Source organism: Dromiciops gliroides, chromosome 1 (assembly GCF_019393635.1).
Source record: "Dromiciops gliroides isolate mDroGli1 chromosome 1, mDroGli1.pri, whole genome shotgun sequence".
NCBI classification, from domain to species: Eukaryota; Metazoa; Chordata; class Mammalia; order Microbiotheria; family Microbiotheriidae; genus Dromiciops; species Dromiciops gliroides.
The window spans coordinates 696,359,166-696,379,156 of record NC_057861.1 but is presented as its reverse complement, the minus strand read 5'-3'; the positions used below and the strand labels follow the sequence as shown (position 1 = coordinate 696,379,156).

The following is a 19,991-nucleotide window of genomic DNA, read 5'->3' as shown; positions in this document are numbered from 1 at the left end:
GAGCGATTCACTGGCTATAGAGAATGGTGTAATCCTTTTTTCCTGCATGTGGATCACTGCAATGCCTCCCCTCCCCCCTTTTCTTCTGATTGTGCCCATTTTAGAGAAATTGGCTTTTTTCTTAGTTGAAAATAAGATTTGTGCTTGCAACCTCAAGGTAATTAAATTTTTTTTCCTATAAAAAATTCTTGCAAATCCTTTCTCCTTTAAAGAAAGGAAATATCATTTAGAGGGTACCCCCCCCCCAAAGCTTCTGTTTTGCAAAGACTCTCATATGACTGCAATATTCGGCTCTTATTTACATAGGTATAGTCTTCCCATGGACTGTTTAATAAAAGATGAACTTCATTTATATTCAAAATAGTTCTAGTGTGAGGCATATTTTAAGGTAGTATAATAATTTGAAAAATGACATTCTCCAAAGCTCTGTCATTTGCTGTCTATTCTTCTCTGCAAATTTTCTTCTTTTGTGAATACATTTACCATTACACCTTCTACTTTCTAGCACCTCTAAGAAAATAACAAATCCATATCTCAAACTTTTCTACTATTACTTACTCTGCAGTCTCCTATTTCTAATTGTCAGAATGATATCTTCACCAGTACCCCAAACTCATCATCCAAACTGCCCTTAAAACTAATTCCCCTTCCCATTTCTGTCAGTGGCACAAATATTCTTGTAGCCTCTCTGGTTACAGTCTTTTGTTCTACCCTTTTCTTCAATTCTCTGTATCTGAAGACAGGATTTTTTCACAGTATCTTTTCCTTCAAAAGTTTCTCTGATTTACTGATTCCTACCACAAGCCTTGAAACCTGGATTACTTTAATATCCCTCTCTAGGTAGCTTTCTGACTAACAGATTTCTACCCTATTTTATCCTGCATGCTACCAGACTAGCCAATATATAACATTTCTTATTAGGTGGATTCCTTGTTCAGCAAATTAAAATGATTTTTTACTGCAATAAATTATTCTAGTTGTTTTTTAATGATATCCATACACTGTCCTTAGTTTTTCTATCCAATCTTATCTTCCACCCTTCCATTCTAGCCAGACCCATTGTTTTCTGAATGGATCGTATTTACCTCCACCCTTGTTGGTGTTAGTGGTCTACCCAAAATGGTTTCCTTTGTCCTCTTCCACCTGTCTAAGCCCTATATATGCAATATAGTCTAAAGAACTCAATGTAAACATCAGGCTTTAGGGAACAAGGTGGGTGGACAAAATTTATAGGTATCCTACATATGTGTACATATAACAGATGGATATCTCTCCATATAGTTTTGTGACATTTTTCCCTCCCAAGTGATGGTTACCTGGATGTAATAAAGACTACATTTGGGGCGGCTAGGTGGCACAGTGGATAAAGCACCGGCCCTGGATTCAGGAGTTCCTGAGTTCAAATCCGGCCTCAGACACTTGACACTTACTAGCCGTGTGACCTTGGGCAAGTCACTTAAGCCCCATTGCCCCGCAAAAAAAAAAAAAAAAAAAAAAAAAAGACTACATTTGGCTTGGACTTTGACCCACATTGCAATGATCTTCCTGCACACCTCAATAGAGACAATGCCTGATTATAATGTGCACATCATATGGCTTTAATGAACTGTGACACCTACTTCTCTCTTAGACTTTGCAGCTCCTTTTTAATGTCAGCATCTTCGAATTCCGAGTCATTGTCACTGCTCACATAGGAGGACTGGGAATGGAAAGAGGTCACACTAATGGTAGGGATTTTCATCCCTTGACTTTTACTAGGAGAATCAGAGCCCAGAGACCCAGTCTTCCCTGATCGGTGCAAGAGGGCTGCTGCTGCTTTCTTCATGAAGTCACTAGCCGTGCTGCTACTGGGCAAAGAGGACTGCTTCTGAATGGAGGGCTTTCGTCTTGGGCATTCATCCCCTGAATCACTAGAAATGGGCTCACCCACTCCAACTTCAATTGAAGATGCTGTCTGCACACGCCGGACAGTCATCTTCAATTCAGGGCTGGACGGAAGCTCATCCAAGTAGACATCCGGTGGTGCAGAGTACCTTAAGCACTGGGGTGATGCCAGAGTTAATTCATCTTGTGTGCTGACAACGGAAAATCTGCCAATGGTCTTGGCTGGTGTACCAAAGTCATCCTTTTCTATCTGCTTTCGATGGGAACCAGAATCAAGAGAACTGTGCCTCTGAAGGTTACTTAACGCTCCATCTGCTTCGAACGTCTGCGTCAAAGTATCCATGGGCTTAACTAAGATTTCAGGCTCAATCTGATCATCTCTTTTGGAAGTCTCTAGATGTTTTGTGACAACTGAAGGAGGGATGCCCTTAAGAGGAGAAAAAACATAGAAATTAAGAGATTCAATTAAAAAATCAAGCAAACCCTACCAAAAAAAGGCAAGGGCCATTAAAAGAGTTTTGTTACCTGAAGGTTTTGTGTTGTGCTTGAGATGGATGTTGAGCAACTTAATGAGTCGCTGAGAGAAGACTCCACTAAATAAATTAAACCACAACAACAACAAAAAAAGGTTATTTAGAATGTACAACTAGGGGAAAAATGACTAGGTTATAGTTCAGTCATCCAATTGGAAACATTTGGGCTAATGCGAAAGTATTTCTCTATATAAAGATATAAAATAGCTTTATAGAAACATTTCTTTTAATATGGCCAAAATAAATCAATTGCCATTATATAAAACCAGTAATCCATGATCCTTTCTATTGAACTAAAATAAAATTTAAAAATTATTAAAACTTTAAATTATTAAATTTTGTAAAATACTTTAGAGCCCATATCTTTCCAGGCTGACTACACACTCCATATTCCAGTCAAACTGGCTTTCATGCTTCTTCATCCATAACATTTCATTTCCCAACTGGAGTGGAGTTCCATTTCTTTGAATCAATTTTTTTCAAGTGTTGGCTCAGGTGTTTCCCAATTCCCAACTGTTTACCCCGCCCCCTCCCCAAACTGCTATGTATCTAGGTGTATTTGTGGCTCCCAACATGCTCTTCCCTCTAGTGTAATCTCCCCGAGAGCAGAGATGTGGGTATTTCTATGCTTAGTGCCCAAGACAGAGACTTAACATACAGCGGCTCCACGGTAAGTACTTTTTGCTTGATCAGTTTTTGCTATCACATACACATTTGGAGTTGGAGAAGGCAATGGCAAACCATTCTGATATCTTTGCCAACAACACCCCAAATGGAGTCATGAAGAGTTGGAAAATGACTGAACAAACACAACAAAAGAAATCTGATGACTATGACAACGATAAAAACTAAGAAAGACTAAAGGGGACAGTGAGGAAGCTGATCTGAACAGGGGAGGAGGAAGTTGGGTAGAAAGGGTGGGACCAATTGTCTTTTACAACGTTTCTATATCCTAAAATGAGAACAGATTGTCTTGGGTATTAAATATGGTTTCCAATAAGATAGCATTAAGTCCTTAAAGGGTAACAATCAGGACACTGAATTTTAGCTTTGGATCCCCTTCTGAATTGAAAGATGATCATTTAACCCATATGACTTAGTTCCCTCATTAACCAAATGGGAATATCTACATTACTAGTAGTTAAGATCAAATCAGATAAACTACATCCAAAAACTCAAAGCCCTACACAAACACAAACTGTTATTGAAAGAGTTCCCTTGTTAATATTAGGCCAAAACATTCTAGCAAGGGTCCAAAGGACATCTCTAATAATAGGACTACATGGCAAACCAATTATCAATGGAGGTGCCAAGCCAGGTGTTTACATGAAACGCTGGCACTAAACAGACTAGTACGATATGCCTTACCCATCTGGCACCATGTTGCTACAGAACTAAGCAGTACAACGACACACCCAAGAGCAACTCAGAGGCCAGCATGTAAATCCACACAGAAGGTTGGCCAAGGTCCAAAAACAAGGAGTCAGTTGCCTGTACAGAAATGCAAGCCTGATGCCCCTGGTTAATTAAGGCATTTCTTATCATTACTAACCCTCCAGGAAGAATTAAAGACCTTAAAAGACCAGATTAATTTGATAGACTTGGGATGTTTCCCATATCAAAAAACATCTCCACAAAACTCTACACAATCAGGGAAGAGTGTTTGGGGGCAAAATGATCCTAGACATCGGTACTGAAAAACACTTCTTCGACCTAGTCCTTTTTCAGTTTAGCTACCTGAAAACTCCCTTTCTATCCTGATGGCACTTCCTTCTTCTGTTTAAAAAAAAAAAAAGCCAGATTCTTTGGAAACCTTGTACTTTTAGTGTGTTACTGATTCTACTCTTCACCTTCTTAAATAGGGGTAGGACTAAAATTAGCTCTAACATAGTCATCATCTCCTATTATGGGGACATTAGATCTCTGCCAGCAATGTCTAAAAAAAAGATGATGAGCTTACTTAAGGTCTTTATAGTGTTTCTTTTCCAGAGAGAATTTCTATGGTTTCTTTTTCCCCCCATGGGAAACCATGTCTATGTTGGCACATAGGAGCTTTTCATGAAATTGTTATTGTCTGTACGTTGCCAAATCTTCCAGGTAGACAGCTGCCCTTATCTAACTGCATTGATTTTGTTCATACAAAAACTTTTCAATCTCAGGTAATCAAAATGATCTGTTAAGGGTTTTTTGTTTGTTTGTTTTTGGTGATTGCACCCATATCTTGTTTGGTTAAGAATTCTCCCACGGGGGGCAGCTAGGTGGCGCAGTGGATAAAGCACCAACCCTGGATTCAGGAGTACCTGAGTTCAAATCCGGCCTCAGACACTTAACACTTACTAGCTGTGTGACCTTGGGCAAGTCACTTAACCCCAACTGCCTCACCAAAAAAAAAAAATTCTCCCACAAGACACAAGAGTTGGGTTCTCTTCTAAGTGTTGTATAGTGTGTGTGTGTGTGCCTTTTAATATTCAAATGATACATGCATTTTGAGCTTGTTTTATATATGCCCTGGTACATCTTTTAAAAGGTTCATTCCAGATATTACTCAAAATGTTTACATAAACCCAGGATAACTGCAGTCACTGCATGTTGGAAAATCTATTTACACTACAGCAGACATCCAAAGTGGGTTAAGATGGAGTCTGAAGCGGGTTAGCACACAGCCTCTGAAAGGTTTTTAATCAGATCATGGTTTGTTTTCAGTTACCTGCTCTTTTCGGTGAGCCCTCTAGTTCTGATGGTCCAACTCCCATTTGCATCCCTTCGGGTGTTTCCACCTTCAGCAAGAAAAACCAAAATATGAAAGAGAAATAACACCATCCATAGCCCTTCCTTCCATCACATCTTTAGTTGGGGAAAAAAAAATAAATCAATGAGTACTTTCTCTTCTTTGTCTCTGGAGGCTTTGACTCTCTTTCTTAGAGTGTTCTTCATAGTGGGAAAAGTAAGACTTGAAGACCTCAAGAACAGGAGCAGGTTTTTTGTACAAAACCAAGCAGCTCAGTTCCAGCTTACTGACAACCTGTTTCTGAGTCAGGAACACACTGACTAACTCGTGCTCCTTCCAACAGGGAGTTATTTGTTGTAGAAAGTAGGAGGGCAAGATAGCAGGGCCTAAGTGGGAGGGGGGAGTCATTAGATTGTGATAGAATGCCAGGAAATTCTCTCCTGGCAGGTCTTAGCCATGTGGGTAGCTTCCCGCCGCTTAATTCTCTAGATTCCTTAGCCTTTCATTTCCAATTCCCTTATAACATATTCTTTCTAGTTGTGCCTTATGCCTCCCTCTCACATCCCACAGCTGGCTTCTCTTATTTAAGGGCTTATTCACTCACCACCTGTCCGGTCCGGGCATGGTATGAGGACACATCCGCAGGGATGAATGATGGTAGTTTTTCATCAGCTGCAGAGGTGGCACCGCTGGAAGCTTGATGGGAATCGTGGGTGGTGGCCAAAGCAAGAGTAGGAAGCAAGTCTTCACGCAATGGCTCTAGTGTAAATTCACTGTCGCACTGCTCCAGAGGGGTGCCCGCTGAGGCAGAAGAAGTGGGAACATACTCCTGGTACAGTAAATTACGCAGCTTCTCATCCAGGCTCTTAATCGTGTTGTCCACAAAGCCAACCCTAGGAGGTGGTCCTTCCCCATCAGATTCAAATGCAGATGGCGGCTGTGGGAGACTGGTTCCAGGGCCAGGCCCGCTCACTGGCTGGGGCTGGCTGGGGAGGCTTGGGTGCTGGGGCATGGCAGAGACTTGAGGTGGACTTGGAAGCGGGGCTGCTTTGAGACCAAGTGGTTCTGACACAACAGCTGAAGGAAGCATTTGACTGAGGAAAGGATGAGTCGTCCCACTTGGCTGGCTAGTCTCAGGCCCAGGAACGGCAGAGAGCACTACCTGAGGTTCAGGGACAACTTCTGAGACAGTCCCTGCCTCTGTTGACAAAGTTGGGGGAGCAAGGACAGATTCTCGACGTCCCCCAGTGCAACACGTGACCTCCAAAGTAGGGCCACAAACATCTCGGTCTGGTTTTTGTGCAGGTGGGCTGGCAGGCTTCCCAAGCTGAATATCTTGAGTTTCCATCACTAAAGGGGTGCTGGGGGCAGGAGCTTCAAACTGACCAGCTGGTATTGGCTGCTCAGCAGGAGTCCCTCCCTGGCCCACGTTCACAGCTGGCTCTAGGACACACATAGCTGGCTCTGGCAACATAGAAGCTGCTATTTCTGCCTCATTTGGCAAGACAGCCAAAGGTACGGAGGCGTGTGCCAGAGGAGTTGGCGTCCCGCTGCGAGCGTCACTGAGCACAGCTTGAATGGGAAGCTGCGTACCAACTAAGAGGTTTGGTTGTTCTGTCCGTGACAGCAGGTCCTCACAAGGCTCTGGATCTGGAACAGAAAATAAAAAACATCTCATACCCTGTGCCTATCATTCACCAACCTGACTCTGCCTTAAATTCCTTTGTATGCTTTACAATTCTAAATTGTAGCATTTTTAGAACCATTATCTTATATGAACCTCCCCAAGCAGTCAGGATGTTTAAACATTCAAGTCTCACAGAAGAAGGAAGAATTGCCCATAAGCTGTTTAAAAAAAAAAAAAAGCGGGGGGGGGGGGGGGAGGGGTGCAAATGAGAGGAACTGAATTTGAAATCAAGGCCAAGGTTCTAGCTTTGTCCCTCTCTAACTGCATGAGATTTTGCCAGTCACAATTTCTTTGGACTGAAGTTCTTGGTCCTTTCTTGGGTCCTTCCCAACCCTACATTCTATTATTATGAAATGTGAATCAGAGCCTGGTATTTAACAACAAACAAAATACAAAAAATACCCCTAGAGCCATAAAACCTGGATTATGGGTCCAGCCATACCATCTTAACCTTTAAAATGGGCCTAATTGCACTAATCCCTAGATGCTTGCTTCAAGGATATTATGAAATGAGTTAACAGAAGTGAAAGTACATTGAAAACTATGGAACATTGTAAATCTACTTTTTTGTTAAAAAAAAAAAAGAAAGGAGAGTATATACCATTATACAGAGGCTTTGTAAGACAGGTGTAACTTAAATTGAAGGGCTCATGTAAATAGGGTGTTCATCAGATTAACCTTTCTAAACAAGGGCTGCAAGAATTTAACAGATTCTGCACTGATAAAGGCAAAGGACTTCTTTAATGGAAAGTTAGGAATTTGAAGGACAGTTTTCATTATGTGTTAGTTACTTATCTTGAGAGCAGACATCGGATTTTACAACTCCTGCTTTACATATAGCTTTTCTGGTATCTCTCTAATGCAGAAAGAGCAAGATTCATGCTATATAATTAGCCTTCTCCCCAAATGCGAGAAATAAGACAAATTTAATCAAAATTCTGATAGTCAGAAGGGGCTTCCAAGGTCACATGATCCAATCTAACACCCAAAGCAGGGGTTCCTTCTACAACGTCCAGAATAGAGGGCCACCCACCTCTCTGTGGGTATCATTACACACAGAGTGTAAACAGAGAAATGAGAAGTAAACTATGAGATACAGAACAGAATAGTGAAAATGGAATGAAGCCAATCAATCTCTCATCACAGTACAACCTTTCTACGATGTCTTCAGCTGCAGGGAGGAGGAAAAGCAGTTCTGTGGTTACACAAATAGCATCCCTGAGTTAAGAAATGTCAGAAATGTCTAATTTCCCTACCTTGATATCCTTCAGGCTGCTGGGGACACAAAAGAGGAGGGGGAGAAGATTCAGGGGCCTCTGCTGTCGGGTTTTCTGCTACTGGACATATAATGAACCACCTTTTTCCAGTATGTAGAACTATGGGTATAATGAAAAGAAAGTCAGTCAATACTACAAGAATTACAAATTCTTTGTGTTAACAAAAGTCTTCCCTGCTGTTATTTCTACCTAAGAATCCTCCACAGGATGGATTTCAAATGGATTAGTTTTCCAAGGAAAAACATGGAAAGGAAATAATACTCTACAAGACCAGTGCTAATCTTCTAGTCATCCTCTCTTCCCAAGGGGTCTTTTCTATATGAACTGGAACTAGTTATATGTCAAGCTCAAATAAAGAAACAGGAAAGAGACTTTACAGATGCATTAAGCATACAGGGAGAGATTTAGACATTTTAATCATCATCCATAAGAAAAGGCCTAGGAATAGCTAAATTTGGCCTTCTCAGAGAGCGCTCGATGGTCACTGTGTAATAAAGCATGTTTGGGCCATATCTCCAGGCCTCTCTTGGCTGAAGGACCATTCTGAGTGAACAGCTTTGGGTGAATCTCAACTGAGAATTTAATGGAACTCAAGGGCAAAGAGAACAGACAGACAAGATCTGTGAGCTTAAAACCATCACATTGCTTTGCCATACTTCTGAAGAGTCTGGGCTATCATGAGAGCAGGGACTTAAGAGAAAGACCAAAGTACAACGCAGTCTCTCCATACTTTTTCATCCTATACATTTCTAGTCAATGACTTTTCTATAAACCTTCCAAAGACCCACCCATCACCACCTGGTGGCCTTTCCTCTATTTCTTTTCACTAGGGACTACCTAGTATTTCTGTTCACCTCTGACCTTAACATCTTCTTATGACACTTATGTGCAAAGTCTCACTGGTAACATGCTATTGTATACTTTTATTGGCCAGTCATCTTTCTATTGTTTGGGACTGATTATATGGAACGCTGACGTGGTGACAGGGGTGCTGTATGATTCCCAACCATATCCTGTGACCAAGAGAAGACTGCTATTAAGAGTTTAACATCATTGAAAACACAGAAGTTTGCCATCTTTAAAAACACTTCCATTTCCCAATCTATTCCCGTACTGCTTGAGGTTTAGCTCATTATCGGTTTATAATGCCTGTTCAAGATTAATATTTATATCGATGGACCAACTCCATGACTGGGCTCCATAGTGTGGATGCATTTCAAAGTCCAGACAAAATACATATTTTCATAGACTTTGTTCTTCCGACATGAATGGTTAGATCAATCTCTTTCACATTTCAATGGATTTTATAAGGCTTTGCTGCAGCATGTAGTACCTAGTTATCTGCAACTAAGAATATTCAGACAACCTCACCATCAATGACAAATTCTTGTTTGAATTTTGTGCAAGATACTTTCCATGATAATGGCAAAACCCTTGGGAATGCAAAGTGTAAGGTGTGGTACATATCAGGCTCTTAATAAAAGTTTGCTGAATGAATGACTGACTGTTCTACTATTCTTCATCTCATCTGTGGATCAGTATATATTCATTGTCACATCTGTCATCCTATAGTCTTTTTTTCCTATAGTCTTATAGAAGTTTAATACATACATGGAAGAAATGCTGTTTGAGGACAGCTTTTAAAGCTGCATTTTTTTCTCATTCTAGATCTAAAAGAAAAAAATCAATAGATATAATGGCATCGTCTATTATCTATACCTCATCTCAGTTGTGGACTGAAGGACTGTATGGTTTACCAAGCAAAATCACGGCCTCAGATACTTGACACTTACTAGCTGTGTGACCCTGGGCAAGTCACTTAACCCCCATTGCCCCACCAAAAAAAAAAAAAGAGAAGGAAGAAGTAGTTGATTTTTCTAGTTAATGAAAGTATTACTTTGATTTCACCTTTGACCTATTGGAATGGGAATGGTGAAAGGATTGGATGGTTTTAGGAAAACCATTCTCCTAGGGCATACCAAAATGAATGTTTTTGACCTATTTGAAGTCAATTTTTACAGGAGACCAGTGGCCATTTTCTAGCTAATTGTAGAATTTTGACATTTTTCTGGAAAACTATAAATTGGGGCTCAGAAAGAAAAGGCTTGGGAGAGAGATTTTGATGGGTATGAGAAATTCTATCCATCTTTTGTCTCTTTAAGAGGAACCATTTAGATTGTTTTCACCTAAATTAATGAAAAATTGCTTCTGGAAGGCTTGTTCCTAAAATGCAGAGTACAGAATGTTCTTCCACATGTCAGGGCTTTTGAGCACCCAAAATAGCTTCCACATCACGAGACATGAGGATAGGATTTTGATACAACAATTTTTAAAGGTAGCAAGGAAGGTATGCTTACCATTCTGTTGATACACAGGGGCATTCACTTGAGATTGCCGATTCTCCTTTTTAAGGGACAACAGATGAGAAATGAATGAGATTAATATGAAAATGAAACTTTCAAAAAACATCCTGGTATAAATTACAAACTTCACTGACTTTTAACCTTAGGAGGTCAACTAGCCAGAGATCCAAAAGGTAATTTCCTCTTTTCTTCTCTTCCTTGTTTACAATATGACCTTTTATACCTAAGTCATGTATCCATTTGCAGCTTAAGTACAGTTAAATTGAAAAAAAAAATTTTTTTTTTAAAAGAAGGTCACCTAGTCCAACCTACCACAACTTAAGATTATTATCTATAATGGCTACTAGTATTTCTATAAGAAGGTGAGTGTGTAATGGCACATCAGCATTTCTATTACTTTATGGAAGACAATATGAATATAGAGTGCAACATAGACTTGTCACAAGCACTTTAATATCCACTAGCAGAGGCACAGGAAACTCACTTCTCCAGTGTCTGGTCCAGAGGCATTATGCTGAGGGCTCATCCCTTGATCAGAACTCTGTTCACACTCCATATCCTCACTCAGCATGTCTTCTGCTTTATCAATGATATCTTTCATTTGTTCAATGAAGGTTTCCTTTTCAGTCTGAAGTATGAATTCATTCTCTACCTGTAAACAACACAAAGGGCTCAGAGGAACAATTTCTTTTCTTTTCTTTTTTTTTGGTGAGGCAATTGGGGTTAAGTGACTTGCCCAGGGTCACACAGCTAGTAAGTGTTAAGTGTCTGAGGCCAGATTTGAACTCAGGTCCTCCTGACTCCAGGGCTGGTACCCTATCCATTGCGCCACCTAGTGGACCAACAATTTCATTTTAAAAATAGGATTGAAGAAGACTTTTGAATTGAAGATCATTGGAGATGTTGGGTATCTGTGATCCCGTCTAACCTAGAGATTCAGTGATTCTTTGATATGAACTAAGACACTGTTGTTAGCGAGAGAGAGAATATGTGTGTGTGTGTGTGTGTGTGTGTGTGTGTGTGTGTGAGAGAGAGAGAGAATATGTGTGCATAAATTCAGAATGGGGATTTCAGGATTGTAAATATGGGGGCAAAGGGTGTAATCTATCTATTTACACAGGCTATAGATATCCTGTGTGCCTGGGACAATTATAGGCAAAGGTCTGAAAGTCAAGAAGAGAAGAAAGTATGCAAGATAATGAAGAAAATGGTATTTAGTTGAATCTGAAGTTTATCCTTTCTAAATAGGTGGTACAGTGGATAGAGCACCAGGACTGGCATCAAGAAGAGTCACTTTTGTGAGTTCAAATATGGCCTCAGGCACTTACTAGATGTGTGACTCTGGGCAAGTAAGTTAACCTGTTTGCCTCATTTGTAAAATGAGACGGAGAAGGAAATGGCAAACTATTCCAATCTCTTTGCCAAGAAAACCCCAAATGGGTCATAAAGACTCTAACATGACTGAAAATGCCTGAACAACAAAAGAAGTTTAGAAATGTTGAGAATGTAGTAGAAATGTCATGCTATGGTTTTTATTCATGTAGTCCTTAAAAATTACCTTAGCACTATTTAGCAGCTGCATCACATACATAGCACACACTGAGTTTGTGATCAACTAAGTCCTAGATACTTCTTCTTCTTTTTTTTTTGGTGAGGCAACTGGGGTTAAGTGACTTGCCCAGGGTCACACAGCTAGCAAGTGTTAAGTGTCTGAGGCCACATTTGAACTCAGGTCCTCCTGACTCCAGGGCCGGTGCTCTATCCACTGCGCCACCTAGCTGCCCCTGTTGTGGTTTTTTTTTTTTTTGCCTAGATATTTCTTGCACACAAATTATTATCAAGCCAAGTCTTGGGCTGGTGTAATTAATTTTATAACCTAAGTACAGGACTCAATCAGATGTTTGGTTTGGGATAGACGGACAATCAAGTTTTTGAATCTTAATTCTGTCAGTCTATATACTGGTTCTCTAGTCCAGCTCTGGTTCAGTGACAAACCAGGTATTGTTAGGTACACCTTTTGACTTCTTCCAAATCACCAAAAAATATATACATGAAAGAACAAAGGCAAGAAGGATACATTAAGTCATCAGTCAGATCCCACCAAGTCTCAGAGATATGTCTAGTTCTATTAAAATGTCAAGTTCAAGCTCTCTCCTACTCCATATGCTTGTAGTATACATCTGTCTGAGGTCATAAAAAATCTTATGCTTTCCTATACTTTCTACTGAGAAAAATGGCTTTTTTCCTCTTTCTTTTTGATTTGCTCACTAATGGTCTTCTTAAACATCCCATTTATTATACCAAATTTTATCATTTTAGCTAGATGGTTTTCTATTTCTCCTCAAATTAGAATTTAAATCCTTCTCAGACTAGTCAACAAACTTTTGCCAAATACAACCCTTTTCATTTTAATGGGGCATTCAATGCCTTTGTCAGGAGATAATTCTTCTCATATGTTAAGATATGGCATAGACAACCAAATCTGAAGACCTGACACAATCAAGTCTTCCTACCTAGCTCTGTTTCCTGTATCTTCCTTTCTACATCATAATCTTTAACTGGACAAAGACATAAAAAACACCACCTATGACCTTCCAAGTCCTTAGAGGTACGTTCCAGATTTCTTCTGACTCTGTCTTTCTACTCATATGAATTAGCAGAACTTTCCGTTGGTGTCACAGCAGGCACCCTATTTTTTTTTGGACACTTGCCCCAGAAAGACTGCACAGTTTAGCTTTCTCTAATTGTACAGAGGAAGCTTTTCACTTTCATCAACAGGCCTGTAAAATGTAAACTAATATATTGATTCTGCAACTCAGAAAGCTCTTTAATCAGAGCTCCAAATATGTTCTCTATACTAAACTCAATAAGGCAAATTAATATACTATATTTAAAAAATAATTTAAAAATATTTGATTGAAACAAATAGGTTTAAAATTAGTCAACATATTCACCTAATCAGAAAACCCATCCTTCAAGAATCTAAAGGAGGTTAAACATCTGCTATAGCATTTATGACCAAGGCTATGTGGGCAGGGTTAGAGTAAATCAAGGACCCACTATAAACCATTCTTTCCTATCCATGTGGCCAAAGAGATCTAAAGCCAGTGGTCAGAGAGGAAAAATGGGAATAGCCCTTGAGAAGCCAGCCTAATATGCTCTATATTTAATTCTGCCCCCAAAAGATCCCTAAAGGCTTCGCAGCTTGAAGGACAAATTAAGGATATTTTTATCAGGATAAAATAAGATATTTTTAAGGGGCTTTGCAAAACTGAATGTGCTATGTAGAGTGCTAAATTATTATCAATATTATTATATTTTTTCATTGCTTCAAAGAAGTTTTTTTGTATCATGAACCTCCCCTTGTCAGTCTGAGGATGCCTACAGAGTCCCTTCTCAGAATGCTTTTAAATGCATACAATAAAATAGGCAGAATTAAAAAGAAAACCAATTATATTGAAATGCAATTATCAAGCTTACACCTCCTAGGTTAAGAACCCTTGCAGTAAGGGAAAGCTATAGAATACAAATCAGCACAAGATTTTTTTGATTTACCACAGGAAGTCTTACCATATAAGTAGCAATTTCTTCAGGAGCATCCCCATCTAGGTCAAACTTGAAGGTGACCATTTTGTGATTGTGTGTTTCCAGTTGGCACTCTACCATTTTATCTCCAGTGTTACATACCTAAAAAACAGTCACCAAGGCTAACGTCAGTATACATCGTAAACATACACACCCTACACACTCACTCTCTCACACACACACCCCCGCAGCACCCACACACCCCTACTCACATTAAGGATAGTTAGTTTCGATTTGTTGGCTTTTTCTTGGCGTGAACGAGTGCGGGTGGACTTCCTATGATGCTTCTTTGAAGATTTACCTTCCTGCTTCCCACCTCCAAATGCACCATCACAGCTATCGCTCATTTCTTTTCCTGAAGCCACATCAGATCCTCCGTAGCTTCGTCAATACCAAGAATATTTATGGGGAAAAATACAAAAAACAAAACAAAGCAAAAAAAACCACACTCAAGCTTTTAAAGAGGCAGTTTGGATTTCAAGAGCAAGATTGTACCATAACAGTACAGGACCTCAGAGGTCCATCTAGTTCAGATTCCTCATTTTAAAGATGAGGAAGAAACTGAGTCCTCAGAAGACTAATGAGACTTGCCCAAGATGACACAGGTAACAAGGAAAATATGAACTCAGATCCTTTGAAGCATAGGGGGAGTCCTTCATAGTTCCTTTTAAGACCAATTAGTTTGTTTTCATTAGCTCAAAAAAGACATCTTGATTTTAGGGCACTATACAAATCACTGAATTCAGAATTGGATATCAGTCTAACTCATATAGAAAAGATTCATTCACCTCTATAACATATTCAAGTGGTGATCCAAGTCATTCAACTTTTTGATAACTCTAATTGTTAAGTTGGTTACTTCCCTCATATCAAGCCTAAATTTCTCTCTTCAACAAGTGCTTTTATGACTACCCACTAAAGTCAAGAAAAACTCAGTCTAACTTCTCTTCTATGTGATATTCTTTCCAAAACTTGAATACAATTATGATTTCTCCTAAATCCTCTTACCATTGGTCAACCATGTCTAAGTCCTTCAACCGATCCTTATATATAGCAACCTTCACTGTCCTAGTGTAAATATGGTGTCTGCCCATTTTTTTGATTTGTTTGTTTTTTGCGGGGCAATGGGGGTTAAGTGACTTGCCCAGGGTCACACAGCTAGTAAGTGTCAAGTGGCTGAGGCCGGATTTGAACTCAGGTACTCCTGATTCCAGGGCCGGTGCTTTATCCACTGTGCCACCTAGCCCATTTAATCTGAAGGCCAAGCAGGGAAAGTTCCTATTTTAACAATCAGACCAGTGACTTTATCAACTAGGAAAAAGAACATAATGATTAATAGAATCAAAGCATGGATCCATTCAGTTTAGTGCCCTGTCTCTACCAGAAACCCTAAGGAGTTATATAAAAGAATGTTAACTTTGACTTTCCCCCTAAAAGTAGTAAAGGGTATACTCCAAATATACTGAAAAAAAAAAAAACAAGTCATAAGAACTTTGGAGGGTTTCAGGCTCCTAGCCTCTAGTTCCCAGTTTCTCCACTGAAAAGATGAAAAATTCCAATGATTTGGAGAGAAGAGGAAGAGTAGTATAGTGTGGCAAAAATAACACTGAACTGTCATGAACCCTGCCTACATTTTAAGTCTAGTTTCCCCATCTTCAAATCCAGGAATTTGGACTAGATTCAATCCAATCCGGTAATCATTCATTAAATGCCTCCTTTGCTCAGTTTGCTGTACTGGCTACTGGGAATGCAAATACAAAAGACTCATTTGGACCTTTATTGGGATGGGAGGAAGTACCATACAGACTTGATTAGTATGAGATGTTAACTCAATTAAGACACAACCTACCATTCTCTAACACCAAAATGTTATGAATCTATGACTTCAAGTCAGAAAATGCCATCTATCTACCTGTCTATCATATTTGTCATATCTATCCATCCATCCATCATATCTACCTATCCATCCTCACATACCTTTCTCAAATAGTCTAAATTATGGATATAAAGAGAAAATAATTCAATATATATGTGTGTATAACTGTATATATGCAAGTGTGCATTTACGAATGCATAAATATAAGTATGAATATACGTGTATACACACACTTTTTTTTTTTTAAACCATTCAGAGAGAGGTATGGGACATTTATTTGGTCATTCTAGATAAATGAGTAATTCGCCATTCTGTGAATGGGCCAAGTGTAAACCTCTATTCAGGCTAGGATAACCACTGTTTATGTCACAGGGTAGACAACAATCTGAGGCTATGCAGAGACCCTGATGAAAACACTGCAGGCACTTGGCTTGGAATCTTTTTGGGTTTTAGGCAGAATTACCTTTCACAGCTCTGCAGGAGAGTTGCTTGTTTCTCCTGCATTGTCAGCTCCTGAAACAAAACAAGAAATGAAAAAGAGAAGGCTGAGCAGACCAATAAATTTTGATTATGAATCACGTTGATTTTCTAAAAGATGGCAGAATATATCAAGTGACTGAAAAGAAATCTTTTCTCTATGGAAAAATATGAAATGACCCTCTCACACCTGAAAAGGAGCATAATGATTCTCTGTGGAAAAATATGATGTGACCCTCTCACACCTGAAAAGAAGCATAATGAGCTAATAGTTTTATTGTGTGTCTTCCCAACTTAAAGGGAAATTGTCTCCATTCACACAGAACAGGAAAAATTCTTTAGTCACTACCCTGTACTGTGAACTTAGCTAAAGTGTAAGCTAAGAAGGCATGTGGAGAGAACATTAAATTCATACTACCCTAGAAAGTATACCTAAAGCGAGTAATTAGTGTCATGAATTGCTAGCCACACACCAATGCCTTCTAGTTAAAATAGTTTGGGGCAATTTGAAAATAATTTTCACTTTGTAAATTTTTGCACTGTAACTCAAGGGAGGTTGAGCTAAAGATCAACCTAACTGAAAAGACATTTAGAGCAAAAATATTATACCTCTTGAGGTGCTTCTGCTGTCAACTGGATAGTAGGACATGGAATGGGAGCAGAAGATCCTAGGGAGTGGGGTGGGTTTGGCTGAGGCAGGAGGCCAGTTGTCTGAACAGGCAAACTATGATCAACTGACACAGTAGTGGTAGCCAGGGTACCAGAGATCTGAGGAAGATGCTCTGTAGCAACGATGGGAGGTATTATGTCAGGCTGGAACTGCAGAGGTGGAGACAGGACTGCTGATGCCCGAACAGGTACAACAGGGACCTGGGCTGCAACATCCACGGCATATGGAGGGGGGTGTCCAATAAGTATTTGCTATGACATAATGAACAATAATGCATATTAGAATGTTTTTTATTTAATCCATGGATGTAAGAATTAAGTCTTTGCTAGTAATGGAGGAAAACAATCCTACACAAATACACAGGGCACCAGCACAATGAATCAAAATTATCCAGCTTGAGTTCATTTGAAAATTGTGATTTTATATACACACACATATATATATAGATATGTATATAGATATATAAAAACACACACATATGGAAATGTCAGAAAATTTCAACAAATTTTGTATTCATTGACAAAGCAAAATCTATACTTCCTATATTGAATATTATGTCATTCTGTGGCCTTTGTCGGGGTGATGTATGGCATGAAAAGGCAGTCAGAATTACATTTGATTTACAAATTTGTAGGTGTGTAAAAACTGGATAAGAGCTCAGTATGCTAGTCAATAGTTAGTTCAGTCGTAGAAAACTCCTTGAATGGGTCTCAGAACTTGTTTCTAAACTGAGACCATTCTGGAGCATTCCATTTACTGTCCCCAAATTCATGCATTATTTTATTTCAACCCATGCACAGTAACTGACTCACCACTTATTAAAAAAAGAAAAAAAGAGAAAAAACACAGCCACAAAGATGCACGCAACATACACACACACACACACACACACGCACACGCACACAAGCATCAAGTAATCAATACTTGCCACCTTTCATTAGTTGATCTTGGGAAGTTTAAGTTTTGTTTTGCCCCCCCCCCAGGGGCTTTATTTCTTTTTTAAAGGAAGTGTTGGGATTTTTAAAATAGCATTTCATGTAGATGACAATAAAGGCATAAAACCTTTCATTTCTGGATTGTGTTTCAGAAAGTAACATCATAATGTAGGTACTGGGGAGTGGATAGAATTAAAAACTACTCCAGTCTTCAGAAGGATGAGGTATGACTTGAGTTTAGCCCTCCTGTACACTTGGGTCAAAGTTAGCACCAAATGGGGGTAGATGGGACTCCATTCAGTTGCTTAGCTGACAGAGAGAATCTGGCAATTTCTTTCAACATCCTCCACTTCAACCTACTTTTCTGATCTCATTCAGTTATTTCTTTGACTTAAGAGTCATAGGGTGCAGGAGCTGGAGGAGACCTTACAGATCATCTTTTCAAACTCATTATCCTTCCTAATGAAACATTAGATTGCACCAGAGATATATTAATGACAAAAGCACAATTACCTCGATCATCTGTGCCTAACGGCATTCACCACACACTCTTCTCTAAAAACAAACGTTTGAGTACTAAATACATGGTTGACAAAAAGCACCAGAAAATCCAATGGGGCAGATTGAGAAAATCTGGGAAAGGCTGAAGAGTATTAAACCAAGCTGTGAGTACATGGCACAGTTAGAAAGCAGGATCAACATTTTTTTTTTTTCATTCTCTCTCTCTCTGACACATCCATCTCATTTTTATTTAAAAAATTTTTATTTCACAGGCTATTCTGAACAGATAGGATATTGTGTTAACTGCAGATATTAGATTAATCCTGCACTCAAAATTATGTTGTCTGGGAGTTTATGGTATGATCACAGTGTTAGCTAATATCTCTTATATTACAAATGTTAGGGTCTTTTTGCATGTAACTTGATTTTAAAAAAATACCTAGTATCACTACACAACTGGATCCTCTTGCCAATGGCTTCTCCAAAATGTTTTCTGCAGGTGGCCCACAACAAATATTCATTAGCTGAAGCAGTTGATGATAAGAGTAATAAACTTATCACAGACTTTCTGTGACTCGTGATTTGTTTATAGACCCTTCATGCAGAGAGAGCCAAGAAAAAACATAATATATACTTGGAATAAAAACTCAGAAGAATAGCATTAAATCCTACTTCTCTATTCCAACAAGATATGATTGCAGCTCCCTCTCAGTAATATACAGTACAATAGCTCTCATTATTGGAAGTATTGCCTATAGTATGTTTCTTTAAAAAAAAATAAGCAAATTCAGGCAATTATTCTGCTTTATAGTACCAATGAGTATAGAAACAGACTCTCAGAATGGTTTTTGAGTCTAACCTCACATCCAAAGCAGGATATCTAGCCATACTGTCCCTGATGGACAGTCAACAGACTATATATATATATATGTTCTTGCTTACTTCACAAGAGCACTGTACACTAGTGGTTTCAAATTCAGTTAAACACAGGGTGACTAAACTGTACACAAGGATTCCCAGGGCTGTTTACTGACTTAGAGAACCACACATGTTTATATTATTTCTTTATTAATACATCAACACATTAAAATCAGATAGGAACTGCATTTTAATCTGGTTCAGGCCATTCTCAAGAATGTTGTGGGCCCTGTGTGGCCTGTGTGTCTTGACACCTCTACTGTACAGTGAGCAGTAACTCCATGATACCAAACAAAACAGTAACTCCCTTTATTATTATACTAACAGCTACTCAAGCTTGAAAAAAATCTCTAACTACTGTCAGCCCACTACCATCTGAAGTGATGGAAGAGAGGTAGATCCAGGACAATCCAAAAAGTTTAATTACTGGTGTCAATGACTTTTCTTATCATATTGACCTGTGTTTTTCTTTCCCTCGGCTTCCACTCTGGTGGGAAAGTCACCCAGAAGAGAAGACTAGGAGAGTGAGTGGCTTCTGAGTAAATGACAAATTTCTC

The 19,991-nt window shown here is 39.2% G+C and overlaps 1 protein-coding gene across 12 annotated transcripts in view; it reads right to left on the bottom strand.

Moving 5' to 3' along the window:
* WNK2 (WNK lysine deficient protein kinase 2) overlaps positions 1-19,991 on the bottom strand; it is a 306,726-nt gene that overhangs the window by 109,650 nt on the left and 177,085 nt on the right. For all 12 annotated transcript variants that reach the window (XM_043978028.1, XM_043978026.1, XM_043978030.1 and 9 more), the window contains 11 exons: positions 17,020-17,331; positions 16,397-16,446; positions 14,270-14,438; positions 14,043-14,159; positions 10,957-11,124; positions 10,467-10,512; positions 8,089-8,208; positions 5,750-6,795; positions 5,125-5,194; positions 2,410-2,477; positions 1,620-2,311 (listed from right to left, as the gene is read on the bottom strand). In XM_043978028.1, coding sequence (XP_043833963.1) covers positions 1,620-2,311; positions 2,410-2,477; positions 5,125-5,194; positions 5,750-6,795; positions 8,089-8,208; positions 10,467-10,512; positions 10,957-11,124; positions 14,043-14,159; positions 14,270-14,438; positions 16,397-16,446; positions 17,020-17,331 — 2,858 coding nt within the window. The remainder of the gene's footprint in view (positions 1-1,619; positions 2,312-2,409; positions 2,478-5,124; positions 5,195-5,749; positions 6,796-8,088; positions 8,209-10,466; positions 10,513-10,956; positions 11,125-14,042; positions 14,160-14,269; positions 14,439-16,396; positions 16,447-17,019; positions 17,332-19,991) is intronic.